The 17,604-nt window shown below is 38.8% G+C and overlaps 1 protein-coding gene across 8 annotated transcripts in view; it reads right to left on the bottom strand.

Moving 5' to 3' along the window:
* The window catches only part of RAPGEF6 (Rap guanine nucleotide exchange factor 6), a 219,996-nt gene that overhangs the window by 134,726 nt on the left and 67,666 nt on the right, over window positions 1–17,604 (bottom strand). For all 8 annotated transcript variants that reach the window (XM_054694436.1, XM_054694440.1, XM_054694442.1 and 5 more), the window contains one exon: window positions 17,325–17,468. In XM_054694436.1, the coding sequence (XP_054550411.1) occupies window positions 17,325–17,468 (144 nt within the window). The remainder of the gene's footprint in view (window positions 1–17,324; window positions 17,469–17,604) is intronic.

The following is a 17,604-nucleotide window of genomic DNA, read 5'->3' as shown; positions in this document are numbered from 1 at the left end:
TCATATATAGTATACCAACATGACGACTTACAACCAAATCAAAAAGCAAAATGCTAAAAAAAAAAAAAAAAAAACACCAAAATCCTAGTGGGTACTTCCCCCCCCTTTTTTTTTTTTATAGAGGCATGTTTTACTTATTTATTTATTTGTTTGTTCATTTGTTTTGTTTATACATGCACTGGGTACAGTCAGAAGCGCGGGAGGGTGAGAGAATTCACCAGAGCCAGAGCGGGGAGCAGAACAGGCAGAAGGACCGAAGTACACTGCTGAGGGGAGCAGCGGGTGGCAGGAGAGGTCTGCGCACCATGTGGGACCCTCCTCCGGTGGCCGGGGAGCAGCCGGGAATCGAACCGGCGCCGCAGAGGCTGCGGGCAGCTTCGCAACCCAGCGCTCTACCGCTGCGCCACCGGGGAGGCCCTACTTCCCCCCTTTTTATAAATCATGCCCATAGCACACAAAGGAAGACCCAAGCTGAGCAAGAGAGACAGACTTCCCTTAGGTAAGTAAAACAAAGCAAAACAACCCCTGCTGCCCTATGCATGAAATGCAATCCACTAATGCCATATGTTACAACTACTGTAGTAAACACCAACTCAATAATAAAGAACAATTCTTTTTTCCTTTAGTTTACCATGTAAGAGAAATGACATCATCCTTGTCTTATTCATCTCACAGTATCTGCCATTCTAGGGAATTATATGGGGAACCTAGCAAGCAAAATCTCCCCATGCAACAATTCTATGAAATAATAAAAAGGAAAATTTTATATTCTGTATTCTAAAGTTTATATTCAGCATGTGAATCCACCAGCATTCTGATGCTGCACTATACTACGACTAGGCAAAAAAAAAAAAAAAAAAAAACACAACAATTTTCACTTGCATCAATTCTAGAATTTTATCATGATCTCATTCCATTTTGTTACCAATTCAAATGAAGTAATTGCAGCATGGGAAAATGCCCATCTATACCTTGCCCAGAATGCATCAAAACAGTATTGTTACTTAAGTATATATTTCCTTGGAATATGAAATGCCAGGACATTAAGACACACTGATAAAATTTTTAGTTTTAAGGTCTTTTACACTACAAAAAAATAGTCAATTTATGTTGGTTCTGCTAGGCTATAACCATTAGAAAATATTTCTATAGAAATGTAAATGCAGTATAGTAAATAACTAAAATTTATGGTAACTGTATAAATTATTTCTAAAAATACAAAACAGAACATGTGAGATCAATGTATAGAAAGTCAACCATGAGGATCTTACAGTTACTAAACTATAAATACATTTTTATTTCAATAAATATTAACACTGAAAAGCAGACGTGGAAATGGTTATCATAGAGGAGGGTAAGTAATCAAGGGATATACATCCTAAATATTACAAAAAACAAATTATTAACAATAACAAAAGCCAGGTTTGTAGTAATTTTAGGCATAATCATACTCTTTATTCCCCATCTGCAGATATTATAATCATAACTTAGAGAAGCCTAACTCAAAAGGTGAGGAACAAAATTACGTAGTTTTGACAAAACAGACCACTCATTGCTCTATTTTAGTTGTAAGTATCCTGTGAAATATAAACTGATTTTTACAGTGAAAATAATTTCATCTTTTGGAAAGTAACACTTTACTGTTAGGTCAGAGGTAACGTATGCCCTTTTTAAAGATCATAGCAAGCTTCCCACCCCTTCTCACCCTCTATACCCCTGTTCTTAACTTGAACATCTGAAATAAATCTTTGTAGTTCTCAGATATGGTTAACTAATTATTGGTGCCCCAAGGAATTCCTACTGTCAAAGTACATCCTATCTATTTCTCAGTCTTCTGAATAAAGAGAAGTCAGAGAACCAATATTCTCCTTTTTTTCTTCTGTAAGAAACAACGTGCTTCAGCATACTGTCATCTATGTCCACTGAACGATCAGCACCATGCCACTGAAACCCTGTCAAAGCTACGAGAACACATGTGCACTATGAAATATGATTTATCCTTAGGGAATTATAAAGGAAGAAAAAAGCAAAGAGGGAGAGGGAAGCCTTCATCATCAACTAAGGTGATGTAAGCTTCTATAATTAGAATCAGTGAAACTGAACAATAAAAAGGCACCATCAGGCTTCTACTTTCCCCTGCACTGTACAATTATATTTCTTACACACATACACACATGTGCAGAAACTATACTGTGCATACGTATTAATCAATCATTAGATGTGCATACAGCATACCTAATGTAAAAAATGTTTTTAAAAGATTTATTTATGCATACAAGAACTGGGGTACAGGCCAGAGGTGCAGGAGGTGAGAGGACCCACCAGAGACAGAGTAGGGAGCAGAACAGGCAGATATACTGAAATACACTGATGAGGGGAGCAGCGGGGGAGACAGGGAAAGGTCTGCTGTGCCATGTGGGTCACCTCCCTGGCTGGGATTGAACTCATGCTGCAGTGGCTGCGGAAAGCTTCATAGGTAGCGTCTTAACCCCTTGTGCCACCAGGGAAACCCCTAATGTAAAAATTTAAAGAGTCAACTAATTCCCTTTAAAAAATAACTACTGCCTAAATAATTAAAATAGAGATCTGTATGGAGATGACCGGTAAAAAAAAAAAAAAACTCATTTAAAAATTAAATTTTGCGGCCTCCCTGGTGGCGCAGGCGTTTGAGTGCCGCTCTGTGAAGCTGTCCAAAGCTTCTGCAGTGCGGGTTTGATCCTGGCCAGCTGGCGAGAATCCCACATAGCGAGACAGACCTCTCCTGTCTCACCTGCTGCTCCCCTCAGCAGTGTGTTTCATCAGCCTGCCTGTTCTGTTCCCTGCTCTGTCTCTGGTGAATCCTCTTACCCTCCTGCACATCTGGCCTGTACCCTGGTTCTTGTATAAATAAATAAATCTTTTAAAAAAAAAAAAAAAAGGAAAATGTTTTTAAATAAATCTTTAAAAAAAAAAAAAAAGGAAAATGTTTTTAAAAAAAATTAAAATTAAACTTTTGAGACCATCTCCACCTGTAAATTCCTGGGCTATATTATAGATTACCTTTATATAACTTTTCTACTTTTAAACAGTGCTATTTTAATTTTAATTAATTAATTGGAAGTACCGGGAGGGACAGGCCAGAGGTGTAGGGAGGGGGTTGTGGTGGTGAGATGATTCACCAGAGACAGACAGGGAAGCAGAACAGGTGGATTTACTGAAATACACTGCTGAGGGGAACAGTGGACAAGACAGGAGAGGTCTGCTGTACCATATGTTGGTTAGCTTCCTGGCCAACTATGGAACTCACGTCTTTGCAGTGACAACACTGAGACTTAACCCATAAGCCACCAGGGAGGCCCTAAACAATGCGATTTTCTAACCATAAAAGCCAATACTGAATGAAGAATACAGAACATAAAATTTCCCCTTTGTTTCTTTCATAGTACTGTCTTTACATGCTGGTTACTGAACAGGTAACAAATCAAACTAAAAGGCAGTAACATCAGTCTAATCTGCTATGTCTGAGCAGTTAATCTCTTTCCAACTTCGACACTCTCATTAGTTCTTATTTCAGACTTCTGGAACAAGTTAACATCAGAGTTGCTTCAAACAATCTTTAAGCATTTTCTTCAGCAATTATTGTGCAAAGTGTTTCGAGTATGACAAAAATCATTTCGATTCTGGTTCCCTGGACAGATTCATATGAATCACTGTCACCTTCAAGTGAAGGAGAACAGCCCAGAGAACGGGAAGCATGCCCCACAGTCTTACTCCCAACACTGCTGAAATTCATACAAAGCAAATGATACAATTTTTAAAATGACTACTTAGAAGTTAGAAATACTTATGTAGAGACTTCAAAATAATTTTTATAACATTAGCCCCTGAAATTATAAGAAAGAAAATCAATCATATACAGATTTATTGATAAAAGGTGTTATAGGAAGAAAACTGGAAGCTGCAGAAGACTATGTTGTTACATTCACAGAATATTAACATCAGAAATTTTTAACTGCCTGAGAAGAAAGGCAGGACTTACAACTAAATATTCAGCATGACCTAAAATAGTTAAAAGATCTGAAACAGGATATATACATTTAAAAATTCATTAGAATCATCAGCTATCTCTGTTAATATACTTTTTCTTTTAAACAAAGATTTTTTTTTTAATTTATTTATACAAAAGGCCAAAGGCATGGGAGGGTGAGAGGATTCACCAGAGACAGAGCTGGGATCAGAACAGGCAGACGGACCAAAAGCACTGCTAAGAGGAGCAGCGGGTGAGACAAAAGGCTGCCTTGCCATGTGGGTATCTCCCTGCCTGGCCGGGAATCGAACCAGCGCTGCTGAGTCTGCAGACAGTCTCACAATGCTAAACCAGCGCTGCTGAGTCTGCAGACAGTCTCACAATGCTATGCTCAACCCGCTGCGCCACCAGTATATTTGCTTAACATTCTTTTATATGTTTTCATTCAGATTTCTACAATGAACATTTTTTTCACAAAACTTAAAAAATCTGCTGTAGGCAAGCTTTTGTCCTACTTAATTTAATTATGGTTTCAGGGCCTCCCTGGTGGCGCAGCGGTTGAGCGCTGGGCTGCGAAGCTGCCCACAGCCTCCACAGTGCCGGTTCAATCCCCGGCTGCTCCCCGGCCACCGGAGGAGGGTCCCACATGGCGTGCAGACCTCTCCTGCCGCCCGCTGCTCCCCTCAGCAGTGGACTTCGGTCCTTCTGCCTGCTCTTCTCCCCGCTCTGGCTCGGTGAATTCTCTCACCCTCCCGCACTTCTGACTGTACCCAGTGCTTGTATAAATAAATAAATCTTAAAAAAAAAAAATTATGGCTTCACCCCCTTTTTAAAAGATTTATTTTTATTTATACAAGAGCTGGGGTACAGGCCAGGATCATGAGAGGATTCACCAGAGAGGGGAGCAGAACAGGCAGATGGGCCGAAGGCACTGCTGAGGGGAGCAGCGGGAGAGGCAGGAGAGGTCTGCCTCGCCATGTGGGATTCTCCCAGGCTGGCTGGGAATCAAACCGGCGCTGCGGAGGCTGCAGACAGCTTCACAGCGCTGCACTCAACCTGCTGCGCCACCGGGGAGGCCCTCCCCCTTTTGTTTTTATTTGCGCACTCATGAACCTCTGACTAGGTTTAAGAAGCTCCTATCAAGAATTCCTCATTATTTCCCAGAAGTCAAGTGAGAAGCAATATTCTCCTAGGAGATGTCAGACACTCAAGAATGAAGAGAAAAAAACCCTCTTTTGTTTTTAATGTACAAAGCACTGTAAAAAAAAACATGCCTGTCCAGAGCATTCGAGGGGGCAATAATGAAAGTTGCAGGTTCTGAGAGGTGGTGATCTTAATTTTTCAGCAGAAGTCTGGTTAGCACTCACTGACTTATATACAAGTAAGTTTAACAAAGGTTCCAGGTACAAACATCCTGAGTTTGGAGGTGACAGATGATAGCTGATTGATTTATTCTTCCATTCAGTGTTTACCAAATTCAAAATATAATTAAAAACAATCAGGATCCATGAATCAAGCTCATAGATACAGAATAAATTTCAGAATGTTGACTGTTTCTTTACTGATCAGTAACAATGACTTACAGGGATCTCCCTGGTGGCGCAAGGGGTTAAGTGTCAGCACTATGAAGCAATCCACAGCTAAGGCAGCACGAGTTCCATCTCGGGCCAGGGAGCTATCCACATGGTGCAGCAGACCTCTCCTGTCTTGCCCACTGCTTTTCTCAGCAGTGTATTTCAGTCAGCCTATCTGTTCTGTCCCCCACTCTGTCTCTGGTGAATTCTCTCACTCCCAGCACCTCTGGCTGGTACCCCAGCTCTTGTATGCATAAATAAATCTTTGAAAAAAAAGATTTATGTATGCCAATCTTTACATACTTACACATGTAAACAGGAGTGGTTTACATCTCCTCCATATAAACTTGAATATTTAAATTCTTTGCTCACTACTGCTCTGCTCAGTCTGAATGTGTGTCTTCCTCCAAAAGCATATGTTGAAATACTAATCACCAAGTGAAGGTACTTAGGAGGTAGGGTCTCTAGAGAAATATAACTCACCAGGGCATATTAGGAATAGCGCCATTATAAAAAATATGGTGAGAGAGTTCCCCAACTCTTCCACCAGAAGGACACAAAAGTTAGTAGTCCATAGTTGAAAGGGACTTAGTATCAATTACAATTCATTTATTCCCACAATAATGCAGAAGCACAGGTCTTAAATACTCCTTAAAACTGGAAGTTAGAGCTGGAGGTAGGACATCAACCCATTATCATCTGATTCCTAGTTTAATGTCTATTGTATTGATCACACTGAACTGAGGGATAGTTATAAACCTGCCCATATCAAGGATTTTACTTGTTTATGCCTAGTTTTCTTTGTATGTGTAAATGGATAGTTCTGAGACAAATGCAGGGATGATGTTATGGTATGAATGTTTGTGTGCCCCTAAAATTCATATATTGGAATCCTAATCCCATTGGTGATGGTATCAGGACATGGGGGATTATGTGAGGTCAACAGGGTCATAATGAAGAAGCGCTCACACCTGGGATTGTACCCTTATAAAAGTCTTAGAGCATTCCCTAGGTCTTTCCACCAAGTGAGCTGACAAAGAAAGATCAGTAGACCACAATCTAGAAGTGAGCCTTCGACCACAACCCGACCAGGCTGGCATCATGATTTTGTACTTCCACTCTCCAGAACCGTGAGAGTTTCTGTTGTTTATAAGCCATTCAGTTTACAGTATTTGTTACAAATAAACTAAATGAGATTTAATTTGATCAGGATCTGCTCCATAAGGAGATCTCAGCAATCACGGATTTGGACCAAAGTCCTCTATATTCTTATAAGCAGGTCAGAGGGTAGAATCCTGTTATCTTACTGCAGGAATGCTTTGATCCTAAGACACACACAGCATCCAATAAAGCAAACACAGTTTGCTAAAAGCCTGAAGATGAAACATTCAAGGTCAAGTGGAGCAATTTAGGCATTACTCAGTGTACCAACATAAAGGTGGTTAAGTAATCTGGTGCTAACAATCACCTCATACAGCTACACTGATATTGTGCAGGTGGTTGAGCGCCACACTGTGAAGCTGTCCATAGCCTCTGCAGTGAGGGTTTGATCCCAGCTGGCGAGAATCCCACATGGCAAAGCAGACCTCTCCTGTCTCACCGGCTGCCCCCCTCAGCAGTGTATTTCGTCAGTCTGCCTGTTCTGTTCCCTGCTCTGTCTCTGGTGAATCCTCTCACCCTCCTGCACATCTGGCCTCTACCCTGATTCTTGTATAAAAATAAATAAATCTTAAAAAAAAAAAAAAGATTTATTTACTCATGAATACATGAACTGGGGTATAGGCCAGAGGTGCGGGCTGACTGCTGAGGGGAGTGGCGGGTCAGGCAGGAGAGGTCTGCTGCACCAGGTAGGTAGCTCCCTGGCCGGCTGGAGATCGAACTTGTGCTGCAGAGGCTGCAGACAGCTTCACAGTGCTGTGTTTAACTCCTTGCCCCACCAGGGAGGCCCTGTTTCATATCTTGGCTACTGTAAATAGTGCTGCAATAAACATAGTAGTGCAGGTTTCCTTTCAAATAAGTTTTTTTTTGTGTGTGTGTCCTTTGGGCAGATTCCTAGGAGCTGAATTGCTGAGTTATATAGTAGATCCATTTTTAGTATTTTGAGGATCCTCCACACAGCTTTCCATAGTGTTTGGGCCAGTTTACATTCCCACCAGCAGTGTAAGAGGGTTCCTTTTTCACCACATCCTCGCCACCGCTTACTGGTTTTGGTTTTTCTAATATAGGCATTCTCATAGGTATGAGGTGGCTTCTCATTGTATTTTTGATTTGCATTTCCTTGATAAGTGAGGTTGAACATTTTTTCATATACTAAGTGGCAAGTAGCCACACTTGCATGTCTTTTTTGGAGAAGTGTCTCTTTAGCCTTGCTGCATTTCTTGACTGGGTTGTTTGATTTATTTTTGTTGAGTTACCTTTGATATCAGTCTCTTACCAGTTGTATGGTATGCAAATATTCTGAATTTGATAAAATATTTGCGTATCATACATCATTTAACAAAAATGGGCAGAACAGCTAAACAGACACTCCACAGAAGCCACACAAATGGTCAACAGGCACATGAAAAAGTTATACACTTATCATTAGGGAAATGCAAATCAAAACCACAGTGAGATACCCCTTCACTCCATGAGAATGGACCATATATAAAATTAAATAAATAAAACAGAAACAACAAATGTTGGTGAGGCTGTGGAGAAAACAAAACCCTCCTACATTTTTGGTGGGAAAGTAGATCTGTGCAGTCCCTATGGAAACAGTATAAAGGTTGCTCAAAATATTAAAAATAGATCTACCATATGATCCAGCAATTCTACTCCTAGGTATCTATCTGGAGACTCCTACTAACATAGGAGATAGCTGCTATGTTCACTGCAGTACTATTTACAATAGCTGAGTTATGAAACAACCTAAATGCCAATCAACAGAGCAGTGTACATACATAACAGACTACCAGCTATAAAAAAAAGAATAAATGCTTCTATTCGCAACAACATGGATGGAACTATGAAAAAAAGGGAAAGAAAAATACCAGATGATATCACTCATATACATACAACAGAGAAACAAAACAAAGTACAAAACTAAAGCCAAAACCAAATGATGACTGCAGAATAGAGGCTATTAGAAGAGAAGGGAAGAGGGTGAGGTCTGGAATAAAGTGTGGGTATGTGTATGGTCTATGGTGAAGGACTACTGGTGCTTTTATAATGGATGTGGTACAGTGACATACATCAGGAAAGGTATGACCCTATTCTTCTAGATCATATACAGTGCTGTAAACCAAAATGTTTCCTCAATTAAAACATAAAATAAAAATGATTGAACATGAATGTTGACTGATATTGTAGAGATTCATTTCAAGATAAATACTTGCTATTTTACATTGGTGAAACCAAGATGCTTCCCCCCTTAATGGTTTTGGCTTTATTTTTCAATTTAACTTTATAGATATATACATATAAGAGTGTGTGTGTGTATATGCATGTGTGTATAAATCTATGTATATACACACCCCATTATTTAAAATTCAATTTACTACATGTGAAAATGTTCCTTTTTTTAGGTTATTTAAAAGACAGCACTCAAATTTATATAAAAAATAGACAATTTTAAGTGATTTTTAAATAGGTTGGTAATTTTGTTTTGTTATATTCAAAACAAAGAAGAATGATGAGCACACTACATATAATTATGTTTAACATCTTATGGGAAAATGAGAAGTGTACTCTATGAATAGAAAATGCCAGGGAAAGGATTAGCCACAGATACAGCCTTGGAAGGTGAGCAGACCTTTGTTAAGAGGACACTGTAGGGGGCCACAGGATAAAAGAAGCAAATGGCAAGTTAAAATTCAAACTGATTTTTCAAAAGATAGAATTACATTAGCTAAAGAAGCCTAAAAGAACCTGAAGGAGAGAAGGACCAAAGGAATAAATCGCCAACAAAATAATGAGGGCAGAAGGCTTAAAGAGTGGAGATAAATAAGGAGGGAATTACACCATGTAATCTTAAATTTTTAATTGAAAAAAATGAATAGTCAAATCTCCTAAACCTGAAAAAATTTTTAAATTTGTTATTAATTTACTTATCTAACTTTGGGAGTACATTTTCATACCTCTTATATGTACTCATGCTCCACTTACCCTCCACTGACACTCCCATGCTAATGGCCTATCCACTTCCTTCTCCTATCTCCACTCCTTCCTCCCCCAATTACCCTGTGGTAACCAGTATATTTTTCAGCATCTAAGAAGATTTATGCTGTGCTTTATCAGAAACTTTAAAAAACAAAAGTAGTTTAACCTACATTTCTAACAGATGTAAGATACTATTACAACAGTTCTAGAAAGAATAGCAGTGAAGGGCCTCCCCTGGTGGCGCAACGGTTGAGCGCTGGGTTGCAAGGCTGACCATAGCCTCTGCAGCGCGCCGGTTCAATCCCTGGCCACGGGTGAGGGTTCCACCAAAAAAAAAAAAAAAGCAGTGAATACTAAGACAATGAGATGGGGAAGCTGAGTGGAGGGCATAATTTTTTTTTTTTTAAGATTTATTTATTTATTTACATAAGCACCGGGTACAGTCAGAAGCACAGGAAGGTGAGAGAATTCACCAGAGCCAGAGCGGGGAGCAGAGCAGGCAGAAGGACCGAAGTACACTGCTGAGGGGAGCAGCGGGCTGCAGGAGAGGTCTGTGCGCCATGAGGGACCCTCCTCCGGTGGCCGGGGAGCAGCCGGGGATCGAACCGGCGCTGCAGAGGCTGCGGTCAGCTTCGCAACCCAGCACTCAACCTCTGCGCCACCGGGGAGGCCCAGGGCATAAATTTTAAAACATGTATTTATAAATGAATACATGTATTACCAGTAAAAATATTTTGCATTCATTATGAAATATATACAAAAATCCCCAGAAATATAAAATGATGTAAACAGAAGCTCCACTATTTTCTTCCCGTGTTCTTGAGACTATTGCACAACCTACATTTTTAGACACTTGGTCCACACTACTGGCCTTGCTAACTATTGTTACAAAGGTCTTCAAATTGATCATTCTAAAACCTGTTCATCAGTTTTTGTCAGACAATTAACTCACTGTATATAGTAAAGTTGCTTGGGCCTCCCCGGTGGCACAGCGGTTGAGCGCTGGGTTGCGAAGCTGCCCGCCGCCTCTGCGGCGCTGGTTCGATCCCCGGCTGCTCCCCGGCCACTGGAGGAGGGTCCCACATGGCGCGCAGACCTCTCCTGCCGCCCACTGCTCCCCTCAGCAGTGTACTTCGGTCCTTCTGCCTGCTCTGCTCCCCGCTCTGGCTCTGGTGAATTCTCTCACCCTCCCGCGCTTCTGACTGTACCCAGTGCATGTATAAACAAACAAACAAATAAATAAATAAATAAAACAAAAAAAAAATTAAAAAAAAAAAAATATATAGTAAAGTTGCTTTACTGTTCGATTTTCAAATACATTTTTTGATGACTTTATTGTGTAAGGTAGGACAAAGACATTACCTTGTTCCACGTGAGCTGTTATGAGTGTATGCTACAAAAAACTTGAGAGGTAAGGTATTGACTGCAGTAGTTGGGTGAGCGTTGGTTCTAACTTCAGAGATGTTTATTTTATTCTCCTACCTTTATTTTTCCTTTGTTCTAATTCTTTAGCTTACTAATTTCTAGTTATCTTACCATACTTTACTTACTTTATCTTACTATACTTAGATATTTTAGTAAAAACGTTTTATAACCATGTATAGAACAGAAAAGGGAAAAAATTTTGTAAGCAACCGTAGCAGAGTTTTCTGAGCATTTATAACAGGAACAAAAGCTGCACCACATACTAGGAAAAGCCTTTGACATATATATTGACCCCTTGGTATCTGGCTCCAGGACCCTAAGGAATACCAAAAGCTCCTGATGTTGATGTTTCATATAAGATGGCATAGTATTTGTATATAACCTGTACACATCCTCCCAAAGACTTGAAATCACATCTGGATCACTAATAATACGTAATACAATGTAAATGCTACGTAAATAGTTGTTATACTAAAAGAAAAGAATGAGAACAAGGGAAAAAAAAAGTCTGTACATGTTCTTAGTACAGATACATCCATCAAAAGCCTAATTACATAGTATGTATTTTCAATCTTAAGTAGGTTGAATCCTTGGATGTGGAACCTATGGATATGGTCAACTTTGTTCTCTCATTTAATTCTTTTGCAAATGTATGAGTTATATATATGAACAGATTTTAAAAGATCACACAACTTGCTCAATATTACACAGGAATCTAAACAAGTGGACTTAAAAAAAGGTACTTGTATTCCATTTCATAGGCAATGTGTTCTGAAGAGATATTTTCAAATGGGAAAGGCAGATATTTGAATAAATATGTTCTTAAGTATATACAAGGATATTACAGGAATGTAGATGTGGATCTAATCCTTTCCAAGGGCAAATTTTGCTGTCCTCCAATGGAATGATATGTAATGAATGGAACTGAGTCTTGAAAATGATCAGAATTTTGCCAAGACAAAGACTAGAGGGCATTCTAAGTAAAAACAGTATATATATGATAAATATATAGACATGATTTCTACAATACACACATCTATAACTATGTGAGATGAGTGTGTTAATGAATCTTACTGTGGCAATCATTTTGCAATATATATACACACACACACACACACAAAATTATATACACTTTAAACTTACATAAAAGAAAGACAAATTGCAGATGTGAACTGTCCAATATGGTAGCTACTAATCACATATGGTGACCTACATGTAAGTTATTTAAAATTAAAGTTTGAAATTAAAATCCTTTGTCATCATAACCACATTTTAAGTGATCAGTAGTCACTGTGATTATTTACTACCAATTTTTAAAGCACTGATCTAAAATATTTCCATTCCTGCACAGAGTAATATTAGGACTGATGTAGACTATGAAGATCCACTGGAATTTCTCACAGATGATAGTAGGCCATGAAAATATTTAAGAACTTGAAAAAAAGTGGTATTTTTAAAAAAGATTTATTTATTTATTTATATAAGCACTGGGTACAGTCAGAAGTGCGGGAGGGTGAGAAAATTCACCAAAGATAGAGTGGGGAACAGAACAGGCAGACTGACGAAATACACTGCTGAGGGGAGCAGCGGGCGCGGCAGGGGAGGTCTGCACGCCATGTGGGATCCTCGCCGGCGGCCGGGGATCGAACTGGCGCTGCAGAGGCTACAGGCAGCTTCGCAGCCCAGCGCTCAACTGCTGTGCCACCAGAGGAGGCCCCCCCACAAAGTGGTATTTTTGAGCTTCATTTAGGACTGACAGAAATGAGAGGACTAGTTGGTGGCAGGGGGTTGGGGATGAAGGGAACAGGGCTAGCAGTAGGGAAACCAGACAGTAGAGAAAAGCAAACCTTAAAATTGAATAAAGTGATTAAGCAGATACTTCTGAATAAAGAAATTATACAAAACTCATCAATTAAAAGCTTTTCTCCAATCTCTTGATATGAAAAAATAAATACTGCTTTTTACAGTGACAGCTGGCTGGGGAAGTGTGGAAGATACTATTATAATAGTTGTAGAAAGAATAGCAGAGAATACTAAGACAGTGAGATGGGGAAGCTGAGTGGAGGGCATAAATTTTGAAACATTTGAGAGGAAGACTCTATAGATATAAGTGACTGATTAGATTATGAATGTGCAAACATGTTACAAGAACTTCAGCAACCATCCCATGACAGGTAGACCGGACAATACCACACTTATTTTGAGAGGTAAAGAAACCAAACAAAAAAAGAACTAAACAAAGGGTTTAAACGAAATGGCCCAATCACATAGTTAGTGAAAGGAGGATTCAGACAGATGCCTCATCTAAATGCTAGATTATTTTCACTTGGCTTAATTACCCATCGTACTATTTGGGGGGGGGGGCGAAGAGGGAGAGAGAGAGAGAGAGAGAGAGAGAGAGAGAAGGTTCATGGTTCAATACTACAGGACTATCACACCTCTTCCACTTCAAATACCAATCCTAAGCCCAGGTGCTTCTGATCCACTGGCTACAGAATGGAGGTTCCCAAGAACGCTTGCTTGGACTTCATATGTCAGTTGAAAGTCCAAATTGAGTGCACTTTTGACTGACTAGCTATGTAAATCAAAGATCCTCAGTGCCACTTTCTTGGGTGCAATTAATTTGATGGTGACTCACATAACTCAGAGAAACATTTTACTTAATAAATGGTTTAGTATGAAAGGACAACTCAGCAACAGCAGATGGAAGACATGCGTGGGACAAGCTATGAGGAGATGGACACTGAGTTGATGCACTCTGAATGTGCCATTCTCTCCCAAACAAGTTCACCAACCTGGAGGCTTTCCAAATCTTAATCCTTTTGAGTTTGTATAAAGGCTTCATTATAGTCATGATTATCATTGACTATCTGCAATTGATCCAACCTCCAGCACTTCTCTACTCCCTTCCCCCAACCCCATCAGTGGTTGAAGCTAAATATCAAATATACTTGTCTCATAAACCAAAGCTCTGAAAAATCATAGAATATTCAGAAAAACATTTAAATTTGCAGTAAGCTCAAAGAACAATACTCAAAGGAGTTTCAAAAATGTTGTGAAAGTGCTCTTTTCACAATTAAAAAATTATGAAATTAAGGGCTTCCCCGGTGGCGCAGCGGTTGAGCGCTGGGTTGAGAAGCTGCCCGCGGCCTCTGCAGCGCCGGTTCGATCCCCAGCTGCTCCCCGGCCACCGGAGGAGGGTCCCACATGGTGCGCAGACCTCTCCTGCCGCCCACTGCTCCCCTCAGCAGTGTGCTTTGGTCCTTCTGCCTGCTCTGCTCCCCGCTCTGGCTCTGGTGAATTCTCTCACCCTCCCGCAATTCTGACTGTACCCAGTGCTTGTATAGATAAATAAAAATAAATCTTTAAAAAAAAATTATGAAATTAAGATTATGATTCTCATCTTCATATAATGTATATAATAATAATTGACTATTTCCTAAGAATAAATTACCTTTTTCAACTGTTCTGAGCATCATCTCTTTAGAAAATAACTTTAAAGCAGATGATTGTGTACTAATAATAATGATAAACAGTAACAAAATATTCTATACACATTTTAAGAATTTTGACCTTGCATGAAATAACTGGTTTGCAAATGAAAACAAACCTGATCTTTCAATGGCTATTTAAAGGAATGATTCCTCCTGATCTTTCTAATAGTAGCACAAGGCCTCTATAGTATCCATAATACTAACTCTCAACATCATACCTTCTCAAATATTAAATAGAATTTTTGCTATATAGCATTATTACTCAGACCAATTATCAATATGTACTATTAATAATTTGGCTAGATGCATAAGTTTTACATAACTGGTGATAATAGTTAAATAAAAGTGAAATCTCTTAATACTTACAGTATTTTCTAAGTTGCCTGCAATATACCCCTTTTAGGATACAGTATCTTATTACTTCAAGAAATAACAAATGCAAGAAACATGACCTTAAATACGTTTCTTATCCAGTCTCACAGCTAATAAATCAGTTTTGTCTAAATCAGATCAACTTAGTTCACCCAATTCCTGTGAGCACTTAGCAGAATAACCACCTAAAGTTACACAAGCTTTCACATGTAAAAATGTCACACTTGAAATTATCAAACGGACAAAATCCCAAGCACTGTGCCTACTTTTCTTTCTGTTCCACTCAGAAAACCAGTATATCCCCAAGAGGACAATCTCGGCTTACATGAGAGCTAAAAGTAAATTACTCATGAACACAGGTTACAGCTATCATCACAAAATACGGTATCTGACTAGGTTTCATGACATGATAGCAAAAATATTAGTGAACACAATATAGTTGAGACTAGAATAAGAAAGTAAAAAAACCACAAAATCTTCCCTCTAGCTCACACAAGGAGCATGAAATAGTCTAACTGAACAAACTTGAATTTTGCAATTCTACTTTTTGCAATTTTTGCTAAGGAAATCAAGATATGAGGCATCTACAACCACAAAGATAATTAGCAACTATTTCAACAAAGGGGAATAGAGTACTGGCATGGACGGTTTCGTGGAGCAGGAATGAAACATGTGCATATATGGAGTGTAAAATGTTACCCCAAAGTTGTATACATTATGTGAACAAATGACAATAAAGAACTGACCCCCCCCAAAAAAAAAACCTTATAAGAGCATCATTGTTCTTAAAAAACAAAAACCTAAAAAAATCTACTGACCTAACATCAGTAACTGAGTAAATAAATTACGGCAATTATTATAATGAAGTATCATACTATTAAGAATGTAAAAAATTCTTAATAGCATTCAATGGTATTCAGGCTACATATTTTAAGTTTTATAAGGTATAAATCAATTTATACAATTAAATTTTTAAAAGTTAGCCCAAAAGTGTACCAATTTATCCATATGCTGAAAAACAGCTTTATTCAAGAAGATGCAAAATGTCACCATGGTTACATTAATGGGTGGTGGGACTAATCAAATTTTATTATTTCAAAAACAGACGTATTACATGTACAGAAAGAAAAACCATTACCTTAAATTAATTAGTTATGGGGAAAACAAAATTAGTTAATACTAGCAGGAAATGAACCTGTGTTGCTCAGGATGTGGTTAAAAAGAAATTCAAGGCTATTTCACATTATTGTTTGTTGTCAGAAGTAGAATGTGCTGATTCAATGAAATAAAGCAAATGTGACTAAATCCTTAGAATTGCTTTAAATCTAACAGTCCAGTATAAACAACTCCCTAAATGAACTTTCTTATTCCAAACATGGAATGAGTAAATTTCTTTTTCTGACAATCAAAGAACTAAACAAACCTTCAGGAATTTTGCTACAATCAGTCTTGAAACTAACTGCTCTCATATTTGGTGGATCAATTACTTTTTTTTTTTTTTTTTTTTTTTATAGAGGCATGCTTTATTTATTTGTTTGCTGGTTTGTTTGTTTGTTTTGTTTATACATGCACTGGGTACAGTCAGAAGCGCGGGAGGGTGAGAGAATTCACCAGAGCCAGAGCAGGGAGCAGAGCAGGCAGAAGGACCGAAGTACACTGCTGAGGGGAGCAGCGGGCGGCAGGAGAGGTCTGCACGCCATGTGGGACCCTCCTCTGGTGGCCGGGGAGCAGCCGGGGATTGAACCGGCGCCGCAGAGGCCGCGGGCAGCTTCGCAACCCAGCGCTCAACCGCTGCGCCACCGGGGAGGCCCGGATCAATTACTTTTGATTGAACTACTTTTCATTCTAAAATGCAGTTATCTACTATTGCAGAATTGAAAACTTCTGAAGAAACAGCTTATCTTTGTTCTGGGATTACAAAAATTATTTCATCTACTTCTTTCTCATTATTTGCATGTGAAAACATACCTTTATCACTTGCATGTTTCTGAACTAACACTGTTCCCACAAATCAAAGTTTCTTTGTATGTCTTATAATGTATCAAAAAGAAATGCTCAATGATACCATCTCTCAAGTTCTTTCAGAGGACTCCAATCTATACTACAGTTAGGCAATAAGAAGGCAAGAAAATCCACAAATACATCTAAAACTATATGGTAAATTATTTAAGCAAAAACAAAACTCCAACTAGTAAGATATTTCCATCAAACTCAAAAACAGAAATCAATTTAGAAATTTATGTATTATTAATATATATGTAAATTAAAGATACTGTATATGAGCTCCATATAATGTTCCTAAAATATACTCACAGAAAAATAGTTGTTTATGTCCACATCATCAGTAATGGTTTGGCGCTCTCCTTTACAGTTAATTTTCCGAAACCTTCGTCGAGACTGTCTGGCAGGAATTTCTCTTTGCAGAATACTATCTTCGTTATCTTTGGCATTCTCTACCTGAAACACATGTTCACATTCCTGATTAAATATCCAATTTTTCCATGTTACTGATAGTCTATGGAGTCTTAACAGGTTCATAAGGATGCTTCCTTTACTTCTTGCAAAAAATCTGCCTTAAGAACGTGTGTAAGAC

Source organism: Talpa occidentalis, unplaced genomic scaffold, assembly GCF_014898055.3.
Source record: "Talpa occidentalis isolate TD23 unplaced genomic scaffold, MPIMG_talOcc4v2.1 talOcc4.13, whole genome shotgun sequence".
Classification (NCBI taxonomy): domain Eukaryota; kingdom Metazoa; phylum Chordata; class Mammalia; order Eulipotyphla; family Talpidae; genus Talpa; species Talpa occidentalis.
This window is presented reverse-complemented; position numbering and strand designations above follow the sequence as displayed.